Source organism: Magallana gigas, chromosome 7 (assembly GCF_963853765.1).
Source record: "Magallana gigas chromosome 7, xbMagGiga1.1, whole genome shotgun sequence".
Taxonomy (NCBI): Eukaryota; Metazoa; Mollusca; class Bivalvia; order Ostreida; family Ostreidae; genus Magallana; species Magallana gigas.
The window spans coordinates 30027865-30054569 of record NC_088859.1 but is presented as its reverse complement, the minus strand read 5'-3'; the positions used below and the strand labels follow the sequence as shown (position 1 = coordinate 30054569).

General features: G+C 33.9%; 3 protein-coding genes across 9 annotated transcripts in view; all 3 read right to left on the bottom strand.

Annotated features, from left to right (window-relative positions):
- LOC105331421 (FYN-binding protein 1) overlaps positions 1-16027 on the bottom strand; it is a 35213-nt gene extending 19186 nt beyond the window's left edge. For 3 of the 7 annotated variants that reach the window (XM_034456649.2, XM_034456652.2, XM_066066105.1), the window contains exons 1-2: positions 15777-16026; positions 2715-3948 (exon numbers count right to left, since the gene is read on the bottom strand). In XM_034456649.2, coding sequence (XP_034312540.2) covers positions 2715-3948; positions 15777-15779 — 1237 coding nt within the window. In that variant the 5' untranslated portion in view covers positions 15780-16026. Of the gene's footprint in view, positions 1-2714; positions 3949-11958; positions 12089-15776 lie in introns of those variants that run through there. The other 4 variants (XM_034456645.2, XM_066066104.1, XM_034456654.2 and 1 more) reach the window with 3 other exon arrangements.
- Positions 16028-16410: 383 nt separating this feature from the next.
- On the bottom strand, positions 16411-20250 carry LOC105331423 (pancreatic lipase-related protein 2). The gene is made up of 9 exons (XM_011433602.4): positions 20111-20250; positions 19014-19390; positions 18565-18796; positions 18214-18453; positions 18021-18124; positions 17805-17940; positions 17573-17681; positions 17291-17473; positions 16411-16592 (listed from the first exon to the last, which is right to left on the bottom strand). The coding sequence occupies exons 1-9, from the start codon at positions 20199-20201 to the stop codon at positions 16511-16513; spliced, it is 1554 nt and encodes a 517-aa protein (XP_011431904.3). The 5' UTR covers positions 20202-20250; the 3' UTR covers positions 16411-16510.
- Positions 20251-20638: 388 nt separating this feature from the next.
- Positions 20639-26090, bottom strand: LOC105331427 (pancreatic lipase-related protein 2). The gene is made up of 9 exons (XM_020068587.3): positions 25913-26090; positions 25386-25711; positions 24157-24388; positions 23214-23453; positions 22475-22578; positions 21984-22113; positions 21556-21664; positions 21037-21225; positions 20639-20829 (listed from the first exon to the last, which is right to left on the bottom strand). Exons 1-9 carry the CDS (start codon positions 25959-25961, stop codon positions 20745-20747), a joined length of 1464 nt encoding a protein of 487 aa, XP_019924146.3. The 5' UTR covers positions 25962-26090; the 3' UTR covers positions 20639-20744.
- Between the last annotated feature and the right edge of the window lie 615 nt (positions 26091-26705).

Genomic DNA, 26705 nt, shown 5'->3' with positions numbered 1-26705 from the left:
TAGTATCAGTAATCGAAATATTTCTGAGAAATTGTATGGATCCAGGCAAGATTGAACTCTTGTCTTGTTCAACCAAACGCTCGGCTGTCTCCGACAAGCAAAAGAGACTCTGTTTTGTCGGATATTAACGGAGACAGCCAAGCGTCTGGTTGAACGTGACTACATTGAACTCTAGCGTAGGAATACATAAGACTTTAAAGAATATCTAAACTGTTTGTACAATTTTAAATCTTATTAGGTATTTTCATGGTATTAATAAATAAGTTTTCTTGAAAAACAATACTTCAGAAGATATAGCTTCGAATTTATCGATTATTTTCAAGAACTAAGTATTGATTTGTGCTTAGGTCCTAACACTGTTTCACTTTCGCTTTGCCCGAGTAAGTGCATAGGAGAGTTGATTAAAATCAACTCCCAAAAAATAGATTTACTATTTCAAAATAAAAACCAAGATATTTATTGATAGTCTAAAACCTAAATAAATCACATAAGACATTTGTTGTAATGACTCATAAGAAAGTTTGCAATTATGTGAGGAAATGATATACTTAAGAATTAATTATTATAAGGGCCCGAATATTAAGTTGCATGGCCAATGTGACAATTAAGCAAGATATATTATTGTTTAAGTTTATCTTTAAATTATAGAGAATCATATTTTAGTGATGTGTTAGAAAAAAAATCCCTTATTAGCAAATTGCTTATGTCTCACAAAATATATGACTTTACGATATGTTGTTACCCAATTTTTTTGACATGCTTCTGGACCACACAACTCACCTGGTTATGGCTGTTTTAACTAAACGCATCCTCTGAGCTTATTTGCCGTTCATGCACATCTATAAAATGGGATAAATTAGTGATATCCCAATTTAACGGAGAATTCTGATTATCATCAGAGTCAAACATTGAGTGCGATGAACAATCTTGTTCAATATTAGACCCTAAACGCTCCTGTATTTTGAAGAGTATAGCTGAGAGGATCCAACAACATCCCATAAAAGGTTACCTCAGAGAAACCCCCAATCAGCAAATATAAAACCCCTGCGCCATGCTGTCAAAACATTGGCTATTGCCTTGGACATCTTTTTCTTTTTTTCACAAACAAAATTTAACATAAAAGCCTATATGGCGTTCCATAAAGTAAACAGTCATGCCTAAATGCATGCCTATAATTTAGAAAGAAAATCTGTTGACTTGTAAGATATAAATAAATATAATATATAAATATAATACTATTTTTAAACTTGTTTATAGAAGCTTGAATCTTTTTGTCTGTATTTTAAATTAACTCTTATTCATACTTTCAACGTTGTTTTAATTGTGACAAACAAGAGCCTAAGAGATCAAAATTAGCAGATATAATGATTTTTTTTTCTATATTCTTTTACTTTTTATCGATACAAATGCTTATTTGAAAATGAAATTTTGCATGTGGAAAACAAAATTAAAACAATCCCACAAATCAATAAATCAAGTTGAACAATATGATGAGAATTGAGGATCGATCATTTAAATTCAGATCCTCAGTTGATCAGCTAATGATAATTACCTCGTCGTTAGGGAAAGTAATTGTTATATATAGAAGATGTACTAGTAAACATAGCTGTTACTACTATATAGTAAATGTACCAGTAAAAGTAACTGTTACTATAGTAACTGTACATGTTCCAGTAAAAGTAGCTATTACTATAGTAACTGTACCAGTAAACATAGCTGTTGCTAAAAGTAACTGTTACAATATTAAATGCACCAGTAAAAGCACCAGTAGCTGTTACAAAGTATCGTACCAGGAAGTAATTTTAACATTTCATCTTTGCTAATTAATTCAAGTACATCTAGCTTGAAATCTTTGATGAGTTATGATACTCATTTCAGCCCACAGCATATTCATGTAGCAAGCTCCTGATTATGATACAATGTATTTCATAGGAAAAAGGGGGGGGGGGGTGGGGGGTTAGAAATAGTGTTCGTGTCAGGAAGTACGTACTATCCATCATTGTTGTTAAATATAATTATTAAATTTAAAAAAAAAGAGGCTTTAAAAAAGAGATATTGTTATTTCAAGAGTATAAATTTTCAGATAACATCCTAAAGCAGTAAAATTTATATACCTATCTAAATATAGACTGGATAAAATGATGTGTATATCTTATATTGTATTCTAAACATTGTACTCTGAAGAAATTATCTATTTTGTGTCTTATAAGTGATAACTAAACATTGAATTTTTGACATCATTTCATTTTATTATGATGATATAGCATGTTTTTGGTTGATTTCAATAGATCATCAATTGACTAGGTTTAAAAATTCTAAGCCTGCTGATTAAAAAAGCACCATCAGAGGTTCACTGCTTAATGTCAATCACAGGCAATGTGTGTGTCACTGAGTATAATACTGATAAAAAGTCTGACATCTCGCATGCACTCATTGACAGCATCATAGCGTAGAAATATATGCGAGACTCACTGCCTGTGGGAATGCATGTAATTGTACACAACACATAACCAAAAGCAAAATAGTTGCTAGGTTCATGTGAAAGGTGGGATGAGATTAAAGAAGGGGGTGTTTCAATTTAACTAATGAATAAAAGGAATTGATTTTTTTTATCATTGACAAGAATTTTGGCTAACTGTAAAAAAATTTTGTCTTTAGTAATATACCGGGGTATGTGTATTTTATCTATGTTATGTTTTTGTTTTTGGTCATACCTGATGAAGGAGCAAGTCGGGCCTTGTACCTCTCCACAATGATGTCAATGTTTACAGCACCGAACATCTTGGCAGGTTTCGGAGGCGGATTGTTATCCGTCTCCACAGTCTGTATGTCTACTGCGTAAAACTTCTTCTGATCAAAAGTTCTAGTTAAAGATTTCCGCTTGATTGACTTTTTCTGTTTTAAATTCCGAAGCACAGGGGGTGGTTCATCTGATGATGCACTACTTGTTCTGTTCAATCTACCTATAACCGCATTAAGCTCCGATTTGTCCGCTAGGAATGGACTTTTTAATTTACTTGGTGGTTGCTTGTTGCCATCTTTTGCTAAAGGCTCTGTGTTTGCTTTCCAAGATGGAGTGGGGGGAGAATCAGATTTATTTGCCTCTGGTTTATTTAATGTCTCCGGCTTGTTTTGGAGGTTTTTCTGTTTCCACAATGGCACAGGTTTTTCTTCCGACACATTGTTGGTGTCCACTGGGAATTTTTTGGGGGCTTTCCATGGTGGAACATTTTCACTCTTGTTTTCAGAACTCTGTTCTTGAGAATCTCTGGCGGCTTTCCATGCAGGCACCCGTTTTTCTGAGTCTGTGTCTGGTTTAGGGACCTTCCAAGGTGGTGTAGGCTTGTCCGATTCTGCAGGTTTTGGCATTTTCCATGGTGGAACTGGTTTATCCGAATCTGACCTACCCAATGGTTTTACAGGAGTAACAGGTTTATTAGTTGAACTTTCCACTTTCTTTTCTCTGTCTAATGCTAGAAATGGATTTATAGGTTTTTTCACTGTTTCACTTTCGGTGTTTGAAATATCACCGTTTTCATGTGACCGATTACTCTGCGCATTATTGATGGTCCTGAGTATTGTAGCTACACTTGATTCCTTATCCATAGGAACTTTGGGTTTTAATGGCGGCTTAGGAGTCATCCCCGGTTTGTTCTCCTCCACAGGAGTTGACACAATTTTCTTCGGAACTACTGGCGGCCTATTCATGGCTGGTTCTTGCTTGTCTGCCAAAAACGCAGCAGGAATGTTTAATTTACTGTTTCTCTTGCTGGTAAAGCTCGTTGATGAAGACTCTTTTGCATTTCCACGTTGGGTTGTTGTTGTGACATCACAGCTACTAATTGTATTTCCTGGTTGTGATCTGCCTACATTCCCTCCCAAGTTTTTATCTTCCTGAAGGGCTGATCTTGGCTTTGAGAAAGTCCCAGGTCTTGCTTTATTTACATCCTGATAATTAAAAAATCAAGCATAATTATAATATATATACATATGTACATACAATTTAAAAATGATGTATATGACTGTGCACCAGATGGAACTAAGTATATACAGAAGAAGAAGAAGAAGAAGAAGAAGAAGAACCCTGCCACCAAAAATTTTCTTATTTTTAATATACATAATGTATTCACCAGTAGTCATTTTTAAGCATAAAGAGGGGTTGCTTAATTTTCATGAGTCTGACAACTCCACTTTTTTCGTAACCAATAATGCCTCCGGAGAAGTAGTTGAAACAGAATGTGAGAATTAACATATAAAATATGTCTATAAATCAACTGAATGTTCTACATAACTTTATAGTACATGTACTGCCAAAAAATATTTTTTTCCCCTAGTATATCAGACAGACAGCCCTGTGAATCTTTTTTTTTTTTTTTTTTTGGGGGGGGGTTCCTTTGAACAATCTGATTCATAATCATATCATATTTAAAATTGCCTGAAATCTTGTACCCCCTTGTATTGGTCACTGAACATAACACTGCAATCCTGCTGATACATGTATTGTGCAGATCTACATTTATTTGAAAACTGACAATGCAGTATGTAATTAGTGATATGAAAAAGTGTACCCATTTGTAGAAAATAAACATTAGTATGCCCCACTGCAACAGATACATGAAGCATACTAATAAAATGATGTGTACAAACATGACTTTTTCCTCCAATACACATGTCAAGCATTATATAGATGTATTTGTAATTATTATGTTAATTCTTGTGCTGGATGTATGTACATATGTATAATGAGTGTACTGAAGCATGGTAAAGTATAATTACATATTCATAAATACACACAAGTGTTAGATGTGTGTTCTGAATTGTTACAACAGTATTATAATATATATGTTAACAACATGAGAACACATTATAAGTGTTTACAAACAAGGAAGAAATATATATGCAGACAAGACTATATACTTGGTGTTCTCAAATTCAAAATGACACTCCACTTCTCCTTCAGTGACAAGTGGTGAACGGTGTTTGTTCATGACCACTTTAAATGTAATTCTATGTCTTATAAAGCTATCACGAACCATGACGTTCTGTCACTCTGAAAATCTATTTATACAGGCATGGATATAACCATGCAATTTTCAGATATATCATATTAATACTAAATAATTCCTGTAAATAATGTATATACCAATCCACGATCTAGTACATATATGCTATGTACATTCTTCAATTCTGGATAAAAATGATTTCACAGCTATATAGGACCTTTATACATAAGTTAAATTCTCACGAAACAAGAGGTTCATGAACCTTTATGGTCACCCAGGTATAAAACATTAATTGACTCTATAAAAGTACCAATCTGTATTAGAAATGATTTCACAATATGATCCTGCCAAAAGCAAGCTAGCTAAGCTAGGCCATCACCAGATCTGATGATCCATTAGGCCACACTAACTCAAGTATAATCTGCTACATACCAAGGAAAATGGACGATTTCAATTATTCAATAGTTTACTTACAGGAATTCAACTGACATGGATAACAATAGGTCACCTCTGTGACTTGTGCGAACCAAAATAAGCATCCTAATACCAAGGCGACAGAGAGGAAGGACACATAAAGCCAAGTGGTGGGTAGAATTTACTGGTATCCACATGATGATAAGGTTTATTTAAGTTCAGCTCTTTTCCAAAAATAAGCCTTAAAAAAATCCCAAATTTGATTTTTTGCGGAGGAAAATATGAATGCATGTCTGAAAGCTTTAATATCACTATGGGTAGTCTCTATGTCTATAAAAATCCATAAAATTAATAAAATTTACTGATGTATATAATAAGAGCATTATATCGAGACCTATAATAGTCATCTTATAAACGTGATGTTTAGGTGTTGGTGGAGAGAGAATAAACTGACCAGTATGAAGGCACAGTTATACCCAGAATAAACTGACCAGTATGAAGGCACAGTTATACCCAGAATTCTACAGAGGTTAATTTAGAGAAATATATCATCTAACATCATTCATATAAAAATACATGTATCTACAAGTTGGGTTTTGACTTTCTTAACATTATTTAAGCCATTGCTTGAATCAGGATTTGACTGATGTCACAATTATCAGCTAGAGCAGCATCAATGTCCATGAGTACAATGTTACTACATATAACTATATGATAATTCCACCATTACTAAATAATTAAGAACCTCAAGGATAATGAGGTCATGTAACTTTTATTAAAGTGCATGTTGGCAGTATATGTGTTATATAGAAGATTGTTATACTTTTATGTTAAATACTGAAATCTGATTGGTTAAGACGCAGTTCATAATCCTTTCTATTACCCTCAGCGTTAGCAACGCACTTAGCAACGGGTAACATTAAAAATTGTTACATGCGCGAAAATATGCGCGTACGGTTCGCTGTAAAATTCACGTGATTCCTATATAAAAGCAGTAAAATTTTCTTAAAAATTAAGACATTCAGTATAACAAAATAAATAGTGCCTGTTTGGGAGGATAACAGTTGAAATTGACACCCCTCGAAAACCATTGTCAACCTCCGCTTCGCGTCGGTTGACAATGGTTTTCTCGGGGTGTCAATTTCAACTGTTACCCTCCCAAACAGGCACTATTTATATACTGGCAATATTTTGCAAGTCACAGTTAAATACATTTTCCAAAACTAAGTAATATTTGCACCCAAAAAATCTGAAAGAAGACGGTTTAATTTATATCTTTGTCCTATATATTTGATATTATGACTTCCAATATGAAATGATCCATGTACTGGCAAATAGTGTCCCGACAAAGAGTGATACATGTATACTGCAACGAAACATTGCATGTACTAAGACATATACATGTATTACAATAATTCTTGAAATTCGTAATGGGGTCAAGGGGTATAGAATGAAATTCAAATTGAGCCCAAAGCATTTGGACCTTCACCCCCCTCATGGATAATTTACGTTCATGACAGGATGTGCTTTTTTTAACCACTTCCATACAAAAATAAAAAAAAGGATAATACATCCTGAATTAAATTTCAAAATTTCTCGCTAAAGAAGCAGTTGATCCACAGTTCATGATACCTATCTTAAAACTACAGAAATGAACAAATGTTCACATGATCAGATAAGTTATGTCAGAATAATAATACGGAAATAATGTTTACAGTTATAAAGCATTAATTAATGAAATTCAAACCCCTTTGATTTTTTTCCAATCATATTAAGGTAGATATAATGACAGACCAGACCGAGATTTGAACCCGCGCCCACAGAATTGCTGGTCAGGTGCTCTACCAAATGAGCTACAGGTACATGTTTCTGCCACCATGCAGTGTTGAAAAATTCTTACTATAACATTTCTACCCTCTCAAGTGATCCTCACCCTGAAAGACCATCATCCTTGCGCAGGAAATAACCTGTCAGTCCACTGCACCAAAAGTAATGGGATATTGATGGGAAAAATAACGATGGACCAGACCGGGATTCGAATCCTTAGGCCCCCTGAATCTCTAGTTAAGTGCTGTACCTACTGTGCTGTCTGCCATAGCGCTGGCGATCAAACTGACACAATATAACGTCTCTTTGCAAAGATGTATATCAAATTATTCATAAAGATATGTGCAAATCGTGTACTAACCCTTCGTTCATGTATAATTATTTTGTGAATGTGTATATATTGTATATTGATTACTGACAGATCCCATCAGATAGTCAGTAAACAATTTCAAATAACTGACTGAAGTCCCTAAGTTTTTATAGATGATATTTCACTGTGCTGGAAATATCTTTGCAAGATTAAATTAAGATGCTTTATGATGCAAAATAAACTATACAGAAAGATACAAAAAAACCCAGCTTTTTATGGACTTCATAAGAGTTGCTCTGTAAGTCAGGGTAGAGAGTACACTAAAACTTAGTTAGGTATGTGTGAGTTTATAAAGCCTAAAAAAGCAAGATAATTAGCATAGTACAATACATTATGACCTATATAGGTATGAAGTTGTCAACCACTTGATTCTCTATAGTCTGCAATGATCGCCATTACATATAGAAGAGTAAAAACTGTGCAACAATGCTATATAGCTCCTTAAGATATTCCTTCTTGACAGCTAGGCCTGAAAAGAGGTATAGGGGTTTTGATGACAGTTGTGTGTCAGATTGGAACTGTGACCCCTTGGTATTCCTGTTATCAATATGTACTAAAACAATCCATATTTGTCTGAAAATAAATGAATCTCTACCCTCAATCAAAACACACCCCCACCCCTTTTAACAAATAAGAAAAGGATACATCTATGACATTAAAATGTCCCTAACAAATAACATTAAAATTTATATGCAAGAAAACTTTTGCTAGCTTCCTCAATTTTTTTTTAAGATGGTATATAGATTCCCTTGAGTATTTTTTTTTTATCTCCTAACCATATATATTTTAGGAGGAAGTGAAATTTTATACTTATACCCCAGTGCCTATTGTTCACGTACATATAATATTTCCTGCCTCTGAGCTCATTTGTACGTTAAAATTTACTAAATATCAGGTTCTGACAAGATAAACAGTCAAACAGATTAATATTACAGTTGTCCTTGCTACAACCCACTATTTTTTCCCCAAATACAAAAAATAAAGAATAAGAAACCTTGGAAGTTTTGTGGAAGCTGTTTAAAGGTACTCTATCATTTTGTTCCTTTATCAAAAAAAATAATTCTAAAATGCTGATCATTATAACGCTGAGGTCAGCCCACATATAAAAGATATTTATAAAGATCTCTAATTTACAGAAACCACTCTAGCTGGCTCGACTTTCGTCCACCCAAAGCTTGTCAAAAACTTAGTTTTGACTCAAGACATGTTTTAATAATTAACACTAGGGAACAAATAGGGAAGTAGTCTCGCATCTTGATCAAGTGAAATGGTAGTTAAGTAATTTACAGAAAATATCTCGGTGCACCTTACTTATTTAACACAAAAATAACTAGCAGTGAGATAAGGGAAGGAGATTGATCGAGTCTTATCTGGTCTTATGTGGTGATGGAAATGTCGAAACATGCAGGCTTAGTGGGTGCGATTATGGCATGTTTTATTGCAGATCACAAGATTATCACAAGTCAAGGTACCTACTGGTAATTACTAAATAAGAAATATGTTTTAATTAATTCAAATACATGTACTGTCTTTTCCATTGATCATAATAAACATCAATTATGCTAAAATTCATCTTTTATTGCAGGTTTCATTACATTATATTGAATCAGATATTTTTCTTATATTAATCTGAAATCTTATAATAATCTATTATATGATTTAATATCTAAAAATTTAAAAAGAAAAAAAAAAGATAAGTTCAGTATAAGATGTTTATGTTAAAAAAACAATTGCAATGTGGTACTTTAATCGGATAATCATATAATCTATAGTCTTAAGCTTATACCACATTCTAATCGTTTTTTACATGAACATCTTATACTGTACTTATCCATTCATCTCTCCTTTTACATTTATTTAATGTCAGTTTGAAAATGATTTAAAAAATCATTGAATAATTAAACAGTACTGATATCTTTATAACCATTCATTCGAAAGATTCTTTTAATAAATTAAATCACACCACACTACAATCAAAATTATGATATTCAAATTAATGATATTCAAAGATGATCAATGATATTCCATCATTCCAGTTTGATTTACTGAAATTAAATGTTTTTGTTGTTAAAGTTTAATTCAGCCCATGAAATTAAGCCCAGAACAACTTTTTTCCATTATTTTTCTATCTCCGGAATGTGAAGATTTCCATTAATTATGCAATAACCATAAAGTCTCAATGGAAAATATAAACTTAGTATGACCTTGTTGATATGCATGCAGTCAATTCAAAAATATTCTAACAACAAAATAGCCTGGTAATGTACCCTGAATTTTTCAACATGAACAATTAAGGTTTGCATGATCATGCAAATAAATAAGGAATAAATTTTCATGGAAATTTATCTAAAATGGAAAAACATTTTGTGTCCTAATTACGGTAGATTGGTATCCTCTCATTTTTATTGACAATTATAATAATTTCCTTATGATATATATTATTTAGTTTTATAATTAAAGCAAGCATTACATTTAGCCCATTTAGAAAGAAGCGCATAATTTTTATTAATCCTCAAATGTATTTGCTTTGTATTAAAGTGCATGTACATGTATATTGTTTCAAGGCCATGACATATCAAGCAAAAGTATGGGGCGCCGTTTTAATATTTTTGAGGTATTTTCTGATATCAGAAAATGATTTTTTGATATCAAGAATTTGAATTTCTGATATCAGGAAATGATTTTTTGATATCAGAAATTCGAATTATTGATATCAGAAAATACGATCCATTTTCTGATATCAAAAAATCGATTTTCTGATATCAAAAAATCATTTTCTGATATCAGAAATTCGATTTTTTGATATCAGAAAATGATTTTTTGATATCAGAAATTGAAACAGATTTTTTGATATCAAGAATTATATTTTCTGATATCAGAAATTTAAAGAAAATGGCAAATAAATTTCACCTATTTAATGAATACTCCCTTGACCCAAAATTAAATTGCCGAACTACAGAGCCAGATTTGCATTTAAATATTTGTTGTCTTTTATTTATTTTAATGTAAAATTTAATAAGTGTTCTTGATAATTCTGGTCTTATGTATTGAAAGCACTAACTGTACGCCTGTATAACTCTTTATATTATGTGAGGCCATTATTTTTCAAAATTACAGCAAATCGCAAAGAAAGCAGTGTTGATCATTGTATATGTGGCAAAACTTGCCAGAATGAAACCAGGTTTAAAATAAGGCATTCATTATTATTCTTAAGAGACATCTACAGGCTTGAAACACATTTTCTTACAAATTACAAAAGTTGCATTACAGGGAGCATTCATTAAGTTGATAGTAATTTTATGTAAGTCTTATTTTCTGATATCAAAAAATAGATTTTCTGATATCAGAAAATGTAAATGATTTTTTGATATCAAAAAATGATTTTGTGATATCAAGAATTCGATTTTTTGATATCAAAAAATGATTTTCTGATATCAAGAATTCAATTTTTTGATATCAAAAAATCAACTTTAAATCTTGATATCAAAAAATCTATTTTGTGATATCAGAAAATCATTTTTTGATATCAAGAATTCGAATTTGTGATATCAAAAAATGATTTTCTGATATCACAAAATAGATTTTTTGATATCAAGAATTAATTTTTGATATCAAGAATTATTTTTTGATATCAAAAATTCGAATTATTGATATCAAATATTTATTTTTTGATATCAGAAAATACCTCAAAAATATTAAAACGGCGCCTCATACAAAAGTAATTCATGAATTGTCCAAGTTTTACCAAAGAGCTTGATATCAATTAAAATTGTTGACATTTTTAGTCTCATGGAATGATCATACACACATAAACAATTCATAATAATTTCAATCCTTTTTTTTTAAATTAAGCATTCATTATATGAGCATTTGTAAGTTTTACACATGAGGAATTCTTTGAAAAAAAAAACAACTCCTAAATTGAAAATATTAAAAAAAACATTTATCTCAGATGTACACAGTAGTACATGTCAACAAAATTACGTATTTAATCTTCATGCATATTGTTTAAATCGTAAAGGCACCTTTAAAATAAAAAAGATTTTTTTTACCGCAATAAACTAATATTAAATACACGTTGCTTTCATTCAAAGCGTCAGTGAGCTCCATTCTCTAGGTTATAAGTGCCGAACGACCAAATAACACAGAATGACCTATAGCTGTAATGCAACATCACGGTATGTTAATTACGGGGCCAATGAATATTTACAACGCATCAATATGTACCGGTACACTAATGTTTACATTATTTGACAACAAACAAAATGTAAAGAAAACTACAAGAGCATGGCATAAGTTTTGCGTGAAGAAATATAATAATTATCTAAACTGTAAAAATCTTACCACCGATGGAAGTTATGGCGGTGTGGATGAAGTCTTCCTGAATGAAGAACACGGTTATCTACTGAGAACAAACTATAAACTTCCTGGTGTGACACATTAGCTCACTGTACCGGAAAGTCGGATAAACAAGGGGCGTAATCTAAAATCTGGACACAGCCAGAACAAATCAAAAAACGTATACTTTGTTTTTATTTAGAGGGTTCATATAAGTCTTTGCCTGTTACACAATCATGCTAAAACAGAGGACAAATATATTTAACGATACGTTAGTCGTAACACCCCCCACCTCATCTATCATATATATAACCATTAGGCCTAACACGGTAGGTTAATTTGATTTGTTGGTATGTTTGTTTTAATTTGTGGGCGTTTAAATTCGAGGGATGCGGAATGGTTGGGGGGGGGGGGGGTAGGTTGCGGCAACTGTAGAATGACTGAGTCCCGTCTGCCGAGGGAGGTTATATGTATATGAATGCATTATCCAGGGTGAGCTCACACAATGATAACAACCCTAGGTGAAATATAAATAAGGAAGCATACTACAGAGATTTATAGGTCTCTGAAATTAACTTGCAAAGATCACAGTAGATTACCGACGATGTCTGTTCATATATCGCAGAGTCAAGTTGGGGGGGGGGGGGGGGCTAGCTACATGTACACTCTGTAGATATAGGAGATGAAATGACACTGAGGAAGTTTGAACAAAAAGCAAACAATTACGTGAAATGGGAGGGAACCAATTCAAATTAATTATATAGCAGGCAACATAAAACTTAACAAATAATAAAAGAAAATGCAATGAATAACTACATGTAGTAGATCTATACGGCCGTTCATGTGTTATATAGATCGAGGGGCTAAAAGCATATTCTTTAAAATTTCACATTTAGGGAGATTAACTCTGTTGACTAAACTTTAAAAAAAATCAAATTTAGACTGTAAGTGTAATGTCTAAATAATTCAAACAGACGGACATGCTGATCGATTTTTAAGGCGATTCTGTGAAATTCTGAACAGTTTCACACTTTTTAGGGAAAATCGGAAAGTAGGATCTTAAATATAAACAACAAAACAGAAAATTCTTTGCTGATTCATCCCTGAGATTTAACGCACGGCAATCAATACAGGTTTTAAATTTCAATTCAAATTTCAGTTAAAATGCATTGTTTTCTGCAATGTCCACATAATTATGAATGCGTTAGGTTGTTAATAAATTTCACCAGGGGCGTCAGTTCAATTATCAGGCCCAGCCGAGCATCACGTTCACGTTACGACTGACAGAGTTACGTTCTCTTCATGTTTTGATAAATTAACTAGAAAGGTGTGTTAGTGCATAGTTTAAGATTTTATTCAAACTTTAAAAAAAGCTATATCAGCACTTGGATCTTTAAATGTTCAGCGATTGCATAACACATGCAAACATTCTATGGGAACATGCACAAATGCTACACACTAGATTAAAATCAAGCCCCCCAGTAAGTGTGTAGCTCCTAATTATGATGGTCACGCGACCATCAAAATTAAGGAGCTAGTGGAAAGTAGATTTTAAACAGAATGGAATGCTACAGAACACTTTAAACTCAGGTTCCTTGCTTTCATTATCGTCATGTTCAGTGACTCGCGCTTGACTGGATTTTACACTAGTTAGCCTTTGGATTGAATTTTCAGTTTAAATTAATTTATTCACTCAACATTATGTGAATGGTACGTAATGCACACGAATTAAACGAAAATAAATAAATAAATAGAACATTAAATCGTGCGGAAAATCCAAAGAATAAGTTATTTTTCTTTAACGAGTACAGGTTGGTCACGTGATAAAATTCTATAAAACCCGAAAGCAATTGAAAAAAACAGTAATTGAAAACTGATTGAGATAACGAAACGCAAACTAAAGGTAAAATTATATTTCACATCTGCAAATCGTAGTTAACGCGATCATCTAAGTATCGGAAGTGTAAAACTATAACTATAGTTAAGGAATCGTTCACTAATCACTATAGTTAACAGTCGATAAACCTTATTTAATAACTGTGAAACTATGTTTAGATCATTTTTGTGAATTTGGCGTGCCAAACATACACATGGTGGATGCACTGCACAATAGATTGTAGATCTAGATCTCACGTGACTCAGAATCCACGATCACTAAATTAATTAAAATTAGGCCTATTGTTTTAATGGGGCTTTTTGTCTTATAAAAAATACGTGTTTGAAAGGAGTTCATTATATATGCTAATTCAAAATGCGTCTAATGCGATGTTATGTTTTAATTAACACAATTCATTTGTATTCAATCCGTTTCGTTCACGTAGTAAAAGTAGGCTAGTGACCCAATAACCAGGGGGTTAATTTATTCACAAGCACTCATTCTACGAAGAAACAAAACCGAAACGTTATTTGTAGTACGGTGTTATCTCGCTGGAAAATGTACATACACAATTAAACTTATTCCAGCAATGCCAATATAATAAAAAAAAACAGATAAAAATTATAAGATTTTTGTCACAATCGTATATTTTGCAATTCATTTTACGACGAACGCTAGACTTCCTCAAGTCACCACTGTTTCTGTCAGCACTATTTCTGAATTTTTAAACGATGAAAAACATAGAATAATATATTTGAAAGAATTCAAGTACAACATAGTGCAGGTATTCGGAATTTTAAACACAGAAGTAAAAAATCCTTCAACCCCCCCCCCCCCCCCCCCCAAAAAAAAAAAACACCAAACAAACACTAAATTAATGAGACGAGAGCAAGTTTATACGAATGTCAAAATTTCGTGTATCTCGCGACTAAAATATTCCTCCGATCAAAGACGTGACAATGTTCCCCTTGAAATAATAATAATGATAATGGATGATTCAGAAAACACATCGCCTAGATTTTGAATAACAACTATCGAAACTATTTGTAAAGAGGGCAATATGTACAATCCTTTCAGTAGACCTAGAGTCAACAAGGTATGATAATATATGTCGGGAGGTTTTTAAATTTCTGACCCTCCTCCTCCAAAGATTTGTCAGATAAAAAAAATCACAAGCGATTACTAGGTCAGCCTGCCCAAAAAGTATAAAAATAATTACCAGCCAAAATGCCCCCCCCCCCTTCCAATTAATCGCTACCAATTTCCTGATTCACATGAAGCCGTGCACTTTGAACGGAAAATACAATGTGTGATGTCTACTTTAAGCCTTATACATACAAGCGATGTCAGCAGACCTTTTGTGCTTTGTTTTAAGAGAAGACTTCCTGCTTTCTTGTTGCGAGCTTTTGTATTGACACTAATGAAAGTGTCCCCACTATACAGCACACAGGCTAATATATACTATACATAAAAGTTGCTGGGATAATACCAAGAATCAACAATCCTTTGATGATATTAAGGATATTGCCCAAGATTCTTGGCGTATGCACTACATCAGTGTTATTTTACAACTAAACAGAAATTCCACACCTGCAACAAAAACTTTGATCACGATATTTTCTTCTCTCTCAGTTTTCCTCTCTTAACAGATACATGTAGTTCTTCGGTGATCATTAGGGGATATTTGTTTTAAAGCCTGGTACATAGGCGAAAAATATACCTACACTAGCTTATTGACAGACACTTGACCTTTATCTTTATTAAGTTCACCATAAAGCAAAATAAAACGGGGTGGATTTAACCGAGGCATGCAACTAAAGAGAATTTTAAGTTCGTCTTTGCTAATCATGCATTGAATGGCCATGACATCAATCAAATTACTAATTCTTACAATGAAAGAGAGAAAATTTTGAATATTTACAAAGACTTCAACTTTCGTGCCACTCACCATATCCTGTTGTGTTCTGAGAACAACGGTTAGGTAGTGCTAACAGATGTCATGGTGTCGCAGTACTCCCGCAGAGTAAAAGAATTCCATGCACGAAGCACAAGACAACTGCAACAGTTTAACTTCCTCTTTCGATTTTTTATCTGATATAACCACAGGTATGTGCCCTCTTTCTGAATATCTCTGGAACACAAATCAATGGAAGGAGATATATATACAGCTGTATATATGTATACACCACAGGGCGAAGTTTTAAATTGCTCGGTCCTTCAATTGCCTACTTGCGATATATAATGCTTCAAGTATGTATATGTAATAAAGCAGTACTTCCAAATTTTAATCTAGACACGTGGGCAAATCTTCTCCTGGTATAAATCATGTTAATGACATGAAAACTAGAAAAATGACAATATGCAATACGAACACATTTCCATCAAAAAGCAGACGTCAAATGTTGTCTTGCAGACGACACATTTTTTTTTTCTAGATAATTGTCATAAAAATGAATAATCAACCCTTTATCAAAAATCATTCTAGCACTCGAGTTTGAAAAGGAAGTACTAGTACCTCTTTCTCTCTTGAAAAATCATAATCAATTTAAATTGGATCTACGTTTAAAATAATGAAACGGAACTAATGAAGATATAAAGCTTTAATTTCCATGTTCAGGCACATTGCAACATGCTGACAGTTGATATAGAGAATCTACCAAGTTGTAAACCAAGATGTACGAGCTATCTGCACACAGGACTGGTTTGTCTTTGAGCTGTGAACGCACGTCCATCAGATAGCGGATGCTTTACACAGAAGGAGAAACTGTGAAATAAAACGTCAAAGAAAATTTATTTTTAAAAATCAACTCTACAAACCATACAGAAAACAACTTAGTTACTGAGGTTTTTACAATAACCTAAACTTGAAAAAGAAGAGACATACTAGCATACCTATCAGTATTTTATTTCCCTATAATATGGTGAAGGAATCATTGGCCACTTAAAGTTAGTATAGATTTATGATTATTTATCTAAACTTGTCTAACAGATAGGCCTAATCTTTCCTTATTGTGACGGTGTCCAACTATGGACCCAAGCAGATTATTGTTTTTTCATGGTATGCCTCTTGTTCCAACGGACCTCTGTTTTCGAGAATATTTGTCTTGGTATCACAAAACGTCATAATCAACTATGTATGAATATAGTAATATTCAAGATTCCCTCTTGAAAACTTGCTCATTTTTATTGCCCAAGTGCTACTTTTACTTCCTTACAGAATACGAGCTGTAGTATGATCTGTTATAAATATAATTCACCAGATTTTCTTTTTTTGTTGCCTACAAATTGTGTATTTTGCACTTTAAAGATACCTAAATATTAAAAACTGGGTGATGTTTGTTAAAGCACTAAATTTTAGGCAATATTGTAGATTAGTGATATACTTTAAGTGTGCTTTACCTAATATCATTAATAAAAACATCAGACAGAACACGATATTTAGATTATATGAGACGACTTTACCTGTCACCCAGTTCTCCAGACATTACGGACACTGACACGACTTGAATAGATCTATCTCCACCTCCAAAGAATCCTAAAAAGCCACCCTTTTTCTTGTAGAGTAGTTCCACTGACGTCACATCTCCAACCTCCACCGGAACAGCTACCAATTTTGTCGCCACTCCACTCAGGTGAGCATCTTTCCTTTATCCCAGTTTTGTGTATGAAAAAGAGAGTTTTTTGAATAAGTTTTTCAATCGTTATATTTCTGTTTAATGAATTACTCTATATCTTGCATCTTACTCGGTAATGGCGACCAAACTGCTCTGTCCATACGGCCCTTTCAATTTGATAAACAACGTGCCGTGGGTATCAGTGGTTCCCAGATCGTACTTAATCACGTAATGAAAACCTTGTGCAGAAAAAAATACATTAGATGTATTAAGATAAATTTTCAAAAAGATCCAACTATATTCAAACTTTAATCTATAATAAGAATAAGAAGTTAATGTTAATTCAAGAGATTAAAACTTACCACAATACGGTCCGTGCTCGTTACCCTGAGTTACGAGATACATCTTGCCCCGGGCTGTATACTGATCGGCGTAGTACCCCATCTGGGAGCACCCTCTTGTCCCACAAGTCATACATTCCCCTCGGCTAAAATTTTGCTACACAGAGGTTTTTATATCTATGAATTGCGTATATAAAATATTTTGTAAAGGGCATACTAAAAATATTATTCACTTACATAGCTGTCACACGGGAATGCCGTGAAAGGGCAGTCAGTGAGTATAGATTCGGTGAAATACACGTGGGCGCGTCCATGACTACAGGCCACCGCTTCTCCAATAGCTGAAGAGCAAAACAAACATGTGAGAACCATTAGTTCGAAGCAGCGCTACATCAAGTATTTTACCATGAATATGTCAAGAATTGAATACCTGTTGTATTAAAAGTTAAAAGTGATCCAAGGAATCCGCTTATTTGATTTTGGCAGCCAGGTTGCTTCTCGCCACCATTTACGTAGAAATCCACATGACCGGAAGCTTGCATGAGACCGTAACCCAAACTAGAGATGGGGGCGCCATTGGTGTGAATAACATCGACAAAGTTAGCATCGGCGGGATCTAATCGAATCCCTTCAGACAGGTGCTCAAAGTCAGGCTCTGCTGGGTCCATGCCTATATAATTTATAAAGGAACTCGGGATGTACATGTTTTTAGCATGGGCCGATCATTCGGCAGCGAGTCGTCATAAGCTTGAAATATAAAATGTCTAAATTAATATCTTACCCGTAATTCTACCCAACCTTCCATGAAGGAGTCGTCCAGTGTAGCCCGCAGTGTGGGCACCAAGACTGTGTCCAATCAAATGCATGTCACCGACCTTGCCTCCCGCCCTTACCATCATGTCAATAATGAGACGGAGCTGAGTTCCAACCATCCGGGTGTTTGACACCGCCTGGTTGTAATTTGGCGCCGTGGCTCCCTTTCCCCATGCCACGATGATGACATTGAAATCATCCTGCCGAAAATAAGCAAAGTAAATGACTATAAAAAACCACCTACTTTACTCTGTTCCAAGTTACCTTTTCCGCGTCATCTTGGGACCAAGAAGAGTTTATGGCAAGGGCAATATTCTTCAGAGCATGTTTTTTTTTTACTTTATAACATTAATGTTTTAAGTCAACTGTATTTAAAGCAACATTTTATAGTAAAACATTGAGAGGAATTTTGCTCACCTTTGTCAACAAGGCATTCTTCATTTCGTATAACCATGTCGACTTTATAGAATTGGTAAACCCATGGATTATAATTTTTGTTTTTAAACTGCTTTTATAAAAGGAGTTTGTGATGGATGTCAAAGAGGAGTAGTTGAGATGTTGGGAATTGTTCCAGTTTCTCCTCGTATAAAGCAAAAATTCAGTTCCGATTGCCTCGGGTGATCGGGGTAGGTCGAGATTAGCATTATCGAATGGCGGGAAATTATCGAAGCAGCCGACGTATGCGTAACAAATTGTCTTGTTAGCATAAGGGTTCGGTTTTTCAGTTGTTATATTTACTGCAGTTGGAGAGGACGTCGACTCGTGACTATGTGTTGTGTCATAGTTGGTACCTCCTATCAAAATGAAAACAATATATTCGATCTATAAAATGAAGCCATATTTTAGTTTGGTTTCGGAAAGATTAACTCCCTTGGATATTTTCGAAAGTGAATCAACGGAAAGTGTACATCGACACAAAATTAACATAAATATTTTTATACTCTCCAACGTTCCAGTTTCAAACACGTTTTGCTTTATATTTCGATATTTACTGGAAATGAAAAACAAAATCAAAAAAAATTATTTTTGTTTTGAATTACGTACCCTTCTATTGCGTCAGTAAGGAAATAACAGTGTGAATAATACGAATATAAAAAGTGCATTGCATATGAACCGAAAATATACCTGAATTGTTGTTGAAAAAGTGATCAAAGTTTTTCAAGAATTTCAAAATGGAAGAAATATACATGTACAAGATTTTTTCCAATGTAAATTCGCGTCAGGAATATTTTTTGTATCAATAAATTTGGGTTGGTAGAAGAGAACGTTTTCCTTACATTGATTTCAACTATTCTCCAAGAACTTTAAGAAAAATCTTTTTCTTTAAGAAAATCCGACAACAAAGTGATGAAGAAACGAAAACCTTGAAGAGATAGTGGTAATTTTTTTTTTATAATTATGAATATTTTTTAAGTAATTCTACACAAATCTTTATTTAACAATGAAAATATATTCTTGCCGTCTTACCATCAGTTGTATAATAGAAAGAAAAATAATACGCCGGAGACACCTACCACAAATCTGGATACACAGTCCGACGAGGATTATCCATGACGTGGCCATAGTCGACGCCTTCTGCCAGAGATAAGGAACCCACCGAACCATATCACTTACAGAACACAGTACTTGGTGACCAAATCATATGGTGACCAGATTATATAATATCTGTCATACATCATACATCTAAGTTTGTATCTATTTTGACTTTTCAGGTGCGTCTTAGATTTTGACCGTGAAGTTGGTCGTCTTTGCTTGCAATGCACAAAAGTCGAAAACCCAGAGACATTCTAATATAATAGATAAACCAGCGAGAGGAAAAGAAAGGGAAATATGAACTAGACTTGGGCTGTATAGGTTTTAATGTACGAGATCCCGAAAAGTTTTTTAGTACATTTTTTAAATGTTTGGTTCGAATCCTCTTCCCATATATTTCACGTCAACCAATTCCCAAAACACTTTGTACGATCGGCTGATGTATGATATGAGTGATCTAAAAAAAATGTCAATGCAAATGGTGATTTACCTACACAAAACAACTGCACTTAATTTGTAATAATTTTTATTTGAAAACTTCTTTCTTGGTATTCTCATTTCATAACTTGTGTCTCCAAAATAAAAATGTGAAGCGATTTTTTTTCATTGCATGATTCAACAAGTTCCGGTGGCGGATCTTTGAGTGGTGGTAACGGATACTCCATCCGAGAAGCGTAAACTTCCCATGCAAAACGTGAATCTGGACAAAAAATGAATATATCTTTATACTTGTTCCAATAACAAAAGTTTGATAAAAGTAATGCTGAAAGTTTTTAATGAAAAAATGCAAAACTTCGAGTCGTGTCAAAATGATATTTGCTATTTCAGCGCATAATTTTGAAGGAAAATATTACCCATTTTAAAGAATAAATGCAGTAAAGACACAATGGAGGATAAAAATACTAACTTATCGTTTGCCCGGATTTTCTCAATTGTAATGGACGTCAGTGATATATCATTTGGTGCTCCTCCCCATCCAAACAAAAATCCTCTCTTTTTCTTATACAGAACATCAACAGAGTTAATATCCGTAAATCTCCTTTCCAAAACAACAACCTTGGAATGAGGCATCCCTGCTCTTAAGGATTCCCCAGAACTGCAAAACCACATCTTATAAAGTTATAAGATTTTTACCAAAGTTATGAAATTTTACTTAATTATACAAGCTGTTTACATGACAAAGAATTGCCAGTTCTGTATCTCGCTTATAACTTGACAACTGACAATAATATGGCTGACTATTACAGAATTAAAAGCATTTAGAGAAGAAAAGTAAAATTTGAAGGAAAAAATTGTGACCAAGCCCCTAATATTTCTGAATTTATCTTCGCTGCACAAAACCAAAAGGGTTAGTATTTTTGGATCGGAGAAATTCTAAATAAGCACTGATATACATGTATATAAGAACTGGCTGTATGAGGCTTACCCAGTGACAGGAATCAGCTGTGTTTGTCCAACATTACCATGTACTGTTAGAAGTAACTGACCAATGGCATCATGTGTTCCAATCACAACGGTTACAAGATAATGGTAACCTAAAAGGGGATACACTTACTTTATTCTTATGATTACTCGTTGGTAGGGTATAATGAAGATGATTTATCACAAAAATCATTATTAAACGCACGTCCTATGCTATTTAGTCTCGTTGTCAGTGATACTAATTCAAATCCATCTGGTTTTATGACAACGCGTAAAGCTACTAGTTCATTAAACATTTTAAATACTATTCAAACCCAATGCTTAATGTTTGAAACCATAGAAGTACTTTAGAACAGAGAGGGAAAGCCACGTTTTGTTAATTGTGTTACAGCGATCTCTTAAACTCGTCCTTTGTCATCAGTTAAAGCTCACCACAGAAGGGTGCCATGCTGAGGGTGTCCAGAAACATTTTCCCGCGTCCTGAGTTTACGTCTGCGTTCAAGCCAAGCTGAGAGCAGCCTGCCATTCCACATGTACTGCACCCTCCGGAGCTAAACTTGACCTATTTTGTATAATTATATTAAATTTTACTCATGAAACCAAAGTGTGGTCCAATATCAACGATTCTTACTTAAATTGTATTACCAAATTACATTTCATTTTCGAAACAATATTTTGGTTGATAAGATAGATAAGAAAATTGGGTAACAAACAATAATTTATTATGAATGTTGGCAAACAGTTAGGCCGACACCTTTTAGTTAGAAGGTAATAGTAATAGCAACAAAAGATTCCTCTAATGTGTGCCTAAGACTGAATTTAATCTGAGTTATGGATTGTTTGTTGCCGTAATGAACATGTCAGAAATTGTGTTATAACGAGACAATTTTTCCTATCATCATATCAAGTCCCTGCACTCTTACATAATTGTCACATGGGTATGCGGTGAAGGGACAGTCGGTCAGTATGGATTCGGTGAAGTATTCGTGAGACCGACCATGGCTACATGACGCAGCCAAAACTGCACCTGCATAACAGAATACAAAACTACTAATAAAATAGTTCGGTTGCTTGCATCCTTTTGTCACAAAGAACTGGCAAACCTCCGTTCTGCATTCAGAGAGATCAAATATTGCAAACAAAACTGTCGTGCTTGGAAAGCCTCCTTTTTTAAACCTCAACGATCGGTGAGAAATTAATAAGAAAAACATTTCCAACACGGCTGATTTTCTTCAAGGTAAGTTGGAATTACATAACAAATCAGACAATATTATACAATGAAACTACTTTATTCGTATAAAAGAAATTTTTAGTGAGACTTGCGAGAAAATCGTTGTCGCAAATATTTCTCTTCGCCTTTACCAGTCTAAACACTTTTGAAAACGTTTAAGAATTGTTACCGCGATCTATTTTATCAGTCTTTATTAAGGATGATGGATGGTCACCAAAATAACCATTAAATCTACCTAGAATTGTAAGATATTTATTTTAGCAAGAAACTTTTGTTTCAGGAAGAAAAAAAAAACCCATATATCTTACCTTTTGAATTAAGGTATTTCACTATATTTTATACAGTCTGAGAACTCTTCTTCTAACGGAGATCAATACAGCCTAAAAATGTCTACGACCATCGAAACTTCTTTACTATTACCTCTATTTTACCTGAAACGTTATGACTAAACAGCTGCTCAAAGGTCCCGGTGACAAGGTTAGGACATCCCGGCTGTCTCTCCCCTCCATTGACGTAGAAATCCACGTGACCTGACGCCTGCATTAAGCCTGCCCCGCCCCGCCGTATGGGTGCTCCGTTTGTATGGATAATGTCCACAAAAACGGCATCCGAGGGATCGATTCTTACTCCTTCTGGGTGGTTTTCAAACGCTGGCTCAGCTGGGTCCAGTCCTGGACAATGTCAAAGTAACCACTGTAAGGGGTTTCTCGCCTTAGTTGTTTTAATTGTACCAATTAAAACAAAATATCTGATATTTACATCAGGATTCTCACTATCAAGTATATTGCTCATACAAATATCATATTTTAAATCAAATAAATTTTTGAAAACAATCCTTTTTAAAGGAAATAGTGCTTTATGTTCAAACGAAAAATTAATAAATTATGCTTCCTTTACCGAACTAACATCCTTACATTCACGTTTACTTAAAAAATAATTTTAAATATAAGTTTTGATTTGCATGAGCTTTGTTACAAATTACCTCTTATTAAACTTCACATAATTTTATAATGATATATTAAAATTCACATCATTGTAATGCAAAACCTTCAAAATATGTATCAAACACGCTATTATGTAATAATATCTGTATATTTTGATAAAAATGAGAACCAGGCAAAGTTTACTTTAAGTATCTTTAAAGTTACTTAAATGTGACGGTTAGACCCCCCCCCCCCCTTTGCCTATAATATTCTTTCCTTTATCTGAATGTAAATATTATTTAAAAAGAGTACATCGGGTTGGACACCAATTGTCGATACATTGAATCCAATATAGAGGACATGAACTCCCAAACACCACACGACCATAAACAAGCACAATAACCGTGAGCAAATAATTACATCATATATTCCGATTTCGTCATCACATTACCCGTTATTCGTCCAACTTTGCCGCCCATTTGTCTGCCCGTGGATCCCGCGGTGTGGGCCCCCAGGCTGTGACCTATGAGGTGGATGTCAGTGAGCCTCCCCCCAGCCTGGACCAGCCCCTCGATAATGAGCCGGGTCTGGGTGGCCACCATTCTGGTGTTGGAGACGGCCTGGTTGTAGTCGGGGGCCGCGGCTCCCGCACCCCACGCCACAACGATCACGTTGTAGTCTCCCTGTCAATTAAATGTATCATAATATACACTGACATAGAAACTGGAGCTTTTCCTTTGTAGGAGAGGCCTCGAACAAGGAAAAGTTATGGAGGGATGTGGCACAGAGTGATGTTGTTATTGATAAATACCAACCAGTTAAAATCAGACTAGTAAATCCGCTCCTCTACGATACGCTATACTTGTATACAGCTTATCATCAACGATACGCTATACTTGTACACTCGTTAGCGTATCAGTATAAAAGTATAGCGTATCGTAGAGAAGCGGATTTACAATTTACCAGTTTGATAATTATATGAAGGTTTATTTCATCCCATATTTAAACCGTCTTAGTTAAATGGAATTATGTTTGGCTTCTATAGGTGAATTGTAACTAGCAATATGTACTGAGTAAAAATATATTGCACATAATGTACTAATATACTAGATTAGGTCGTTTGGGTTTTAAAAGGGTACATCTCAAAACTCAAATTTCATAAATGAAGTACTACAAAGGTATTAAAAATGGAAACGAGATATGTATATTTCTATATTTTGAAATGTATTTTATTCTATTTCTTTTTTATAAATTGTTTTGACTTTCACAAAAAACACAGTTTCTTTAAAAATTCAAATATGCCACCCCCCTTTTTTGTTCAACAGAGTATTTATTATGTTTCTGATGTAAAGATGATTTTTTCCCAAGGTAATACACACAATAATTTAATTTGTTGAGGAATTTATTTAGCAATAAAAACCTTCGTCGAAATATAAAACAACTTCTCAGTTTAGATAGAATAATTTATTCCACGCGTTTACGATTTCAACCGTTTGATAAGACACATAGAAAGACCGAAATACCGTGTGTTATAGTTTCTTATCAATATTAAATGTCTTTTATTATGATAAAGATCTGATAATAAGAAATGTTCATTGTAATTGAAGTTTTTTCAACTGAAACTAATAATATATTTAATTTTTAAGAAAAATTACACTAATAACGAACGCCCTTTTTTACCTTTGTTAAAAATGCATCTTTCATATTGTATAACCATGTGGTTTTGACTGTGTTAGCGAATCCATGGATAATGATCTTGGTCTGGACACTGCTCTGGAACTGAGAACTGAGGACAAAGGATTGGGATACATAATCCAGACGGTCTGGATTTGATGGATTCCTCCGTGTAAAAAGCAAAAACTCTGTCCCTATCTCCTCGGGCGAGCGTGGCAAGTCGTAAGCAGCGTTGTCAAAGGGAGGGAGGTTGTTGAAACAGCCCACATATTTGTAACACACTGTTCTGTTTTCATACGGGTTTTCCGTTGTACTTGTCGTACATACACCGGCTTTTGATAACGAAAAAAAAAATCCAAACTCATAAAAAAATGAATGTGTAACTCAGCCATCCATTTAAAAAATACAATTTGCTCAGCGAATTAATATTATCGAACATGATAGTTTAAGATAACTTTACTTTCAATGAATTGTTGATATACAGAGTTTAGCCACTTAATTTCTGATGATCATGAATATTTACTAATTCTTACCTACAAAAGTCAACAAGATTGCTATCTGTGACGTCATATTGTTAACCATTGTGTTATCAGAAGACGACACAATTCTGGGACCTTCTATTCCCTTTCAAAGGTTAATACCTTCAAATTACATTATCATAATATACTGTATTTAATAACATTATCTAAACAATGTGATTTCACAAATACATGTAAATGAGAATGATATCATAAAATATCTATGCATAAATAAAATATTTTTTTTTACAGGAAAGGGTTGTTAAATGTGGTTGAAAACGAATTTTGATTTAAAAAAAAAAGATTTTAAATAATATGCAATTCAAAATAATACAACAGACATATAACGACATACTTTCATTGAACCACAAATAACAGATAAACCGTGATAAAGTCTCTGTTTGACCGATTCTAACAAGTTGATGAGGTCGATCTTTATATAGTGTTGGCGGATATTCCGTCAGTGAGTGTTTGTCTTATCAAACAGAAAACATGTGGATGATGTGTTGCAGCGCACTGTCATGGTTAGGTGTAAATACAAAATTTACAAGTTATCGTGTTGTAAATTTTCAATTCAAAATTTACATCATAACAGCACTTTGAAAAAAATACGCACTTCGAAAAACGAATTCAAAGCGCGTGTCATTTGGGACCAAATACATCAACATATTTAATTATCAAGACACTAAACGCATTTTTGAAAAATATGTTTAATTCACAATTTTTCAACTAGTTGATAGTATAATGATTTGTTAAACTAATGAATATGAAAGGCCGTCTTTGAAAGGGGGGGGGGGGGGGGGGAGGG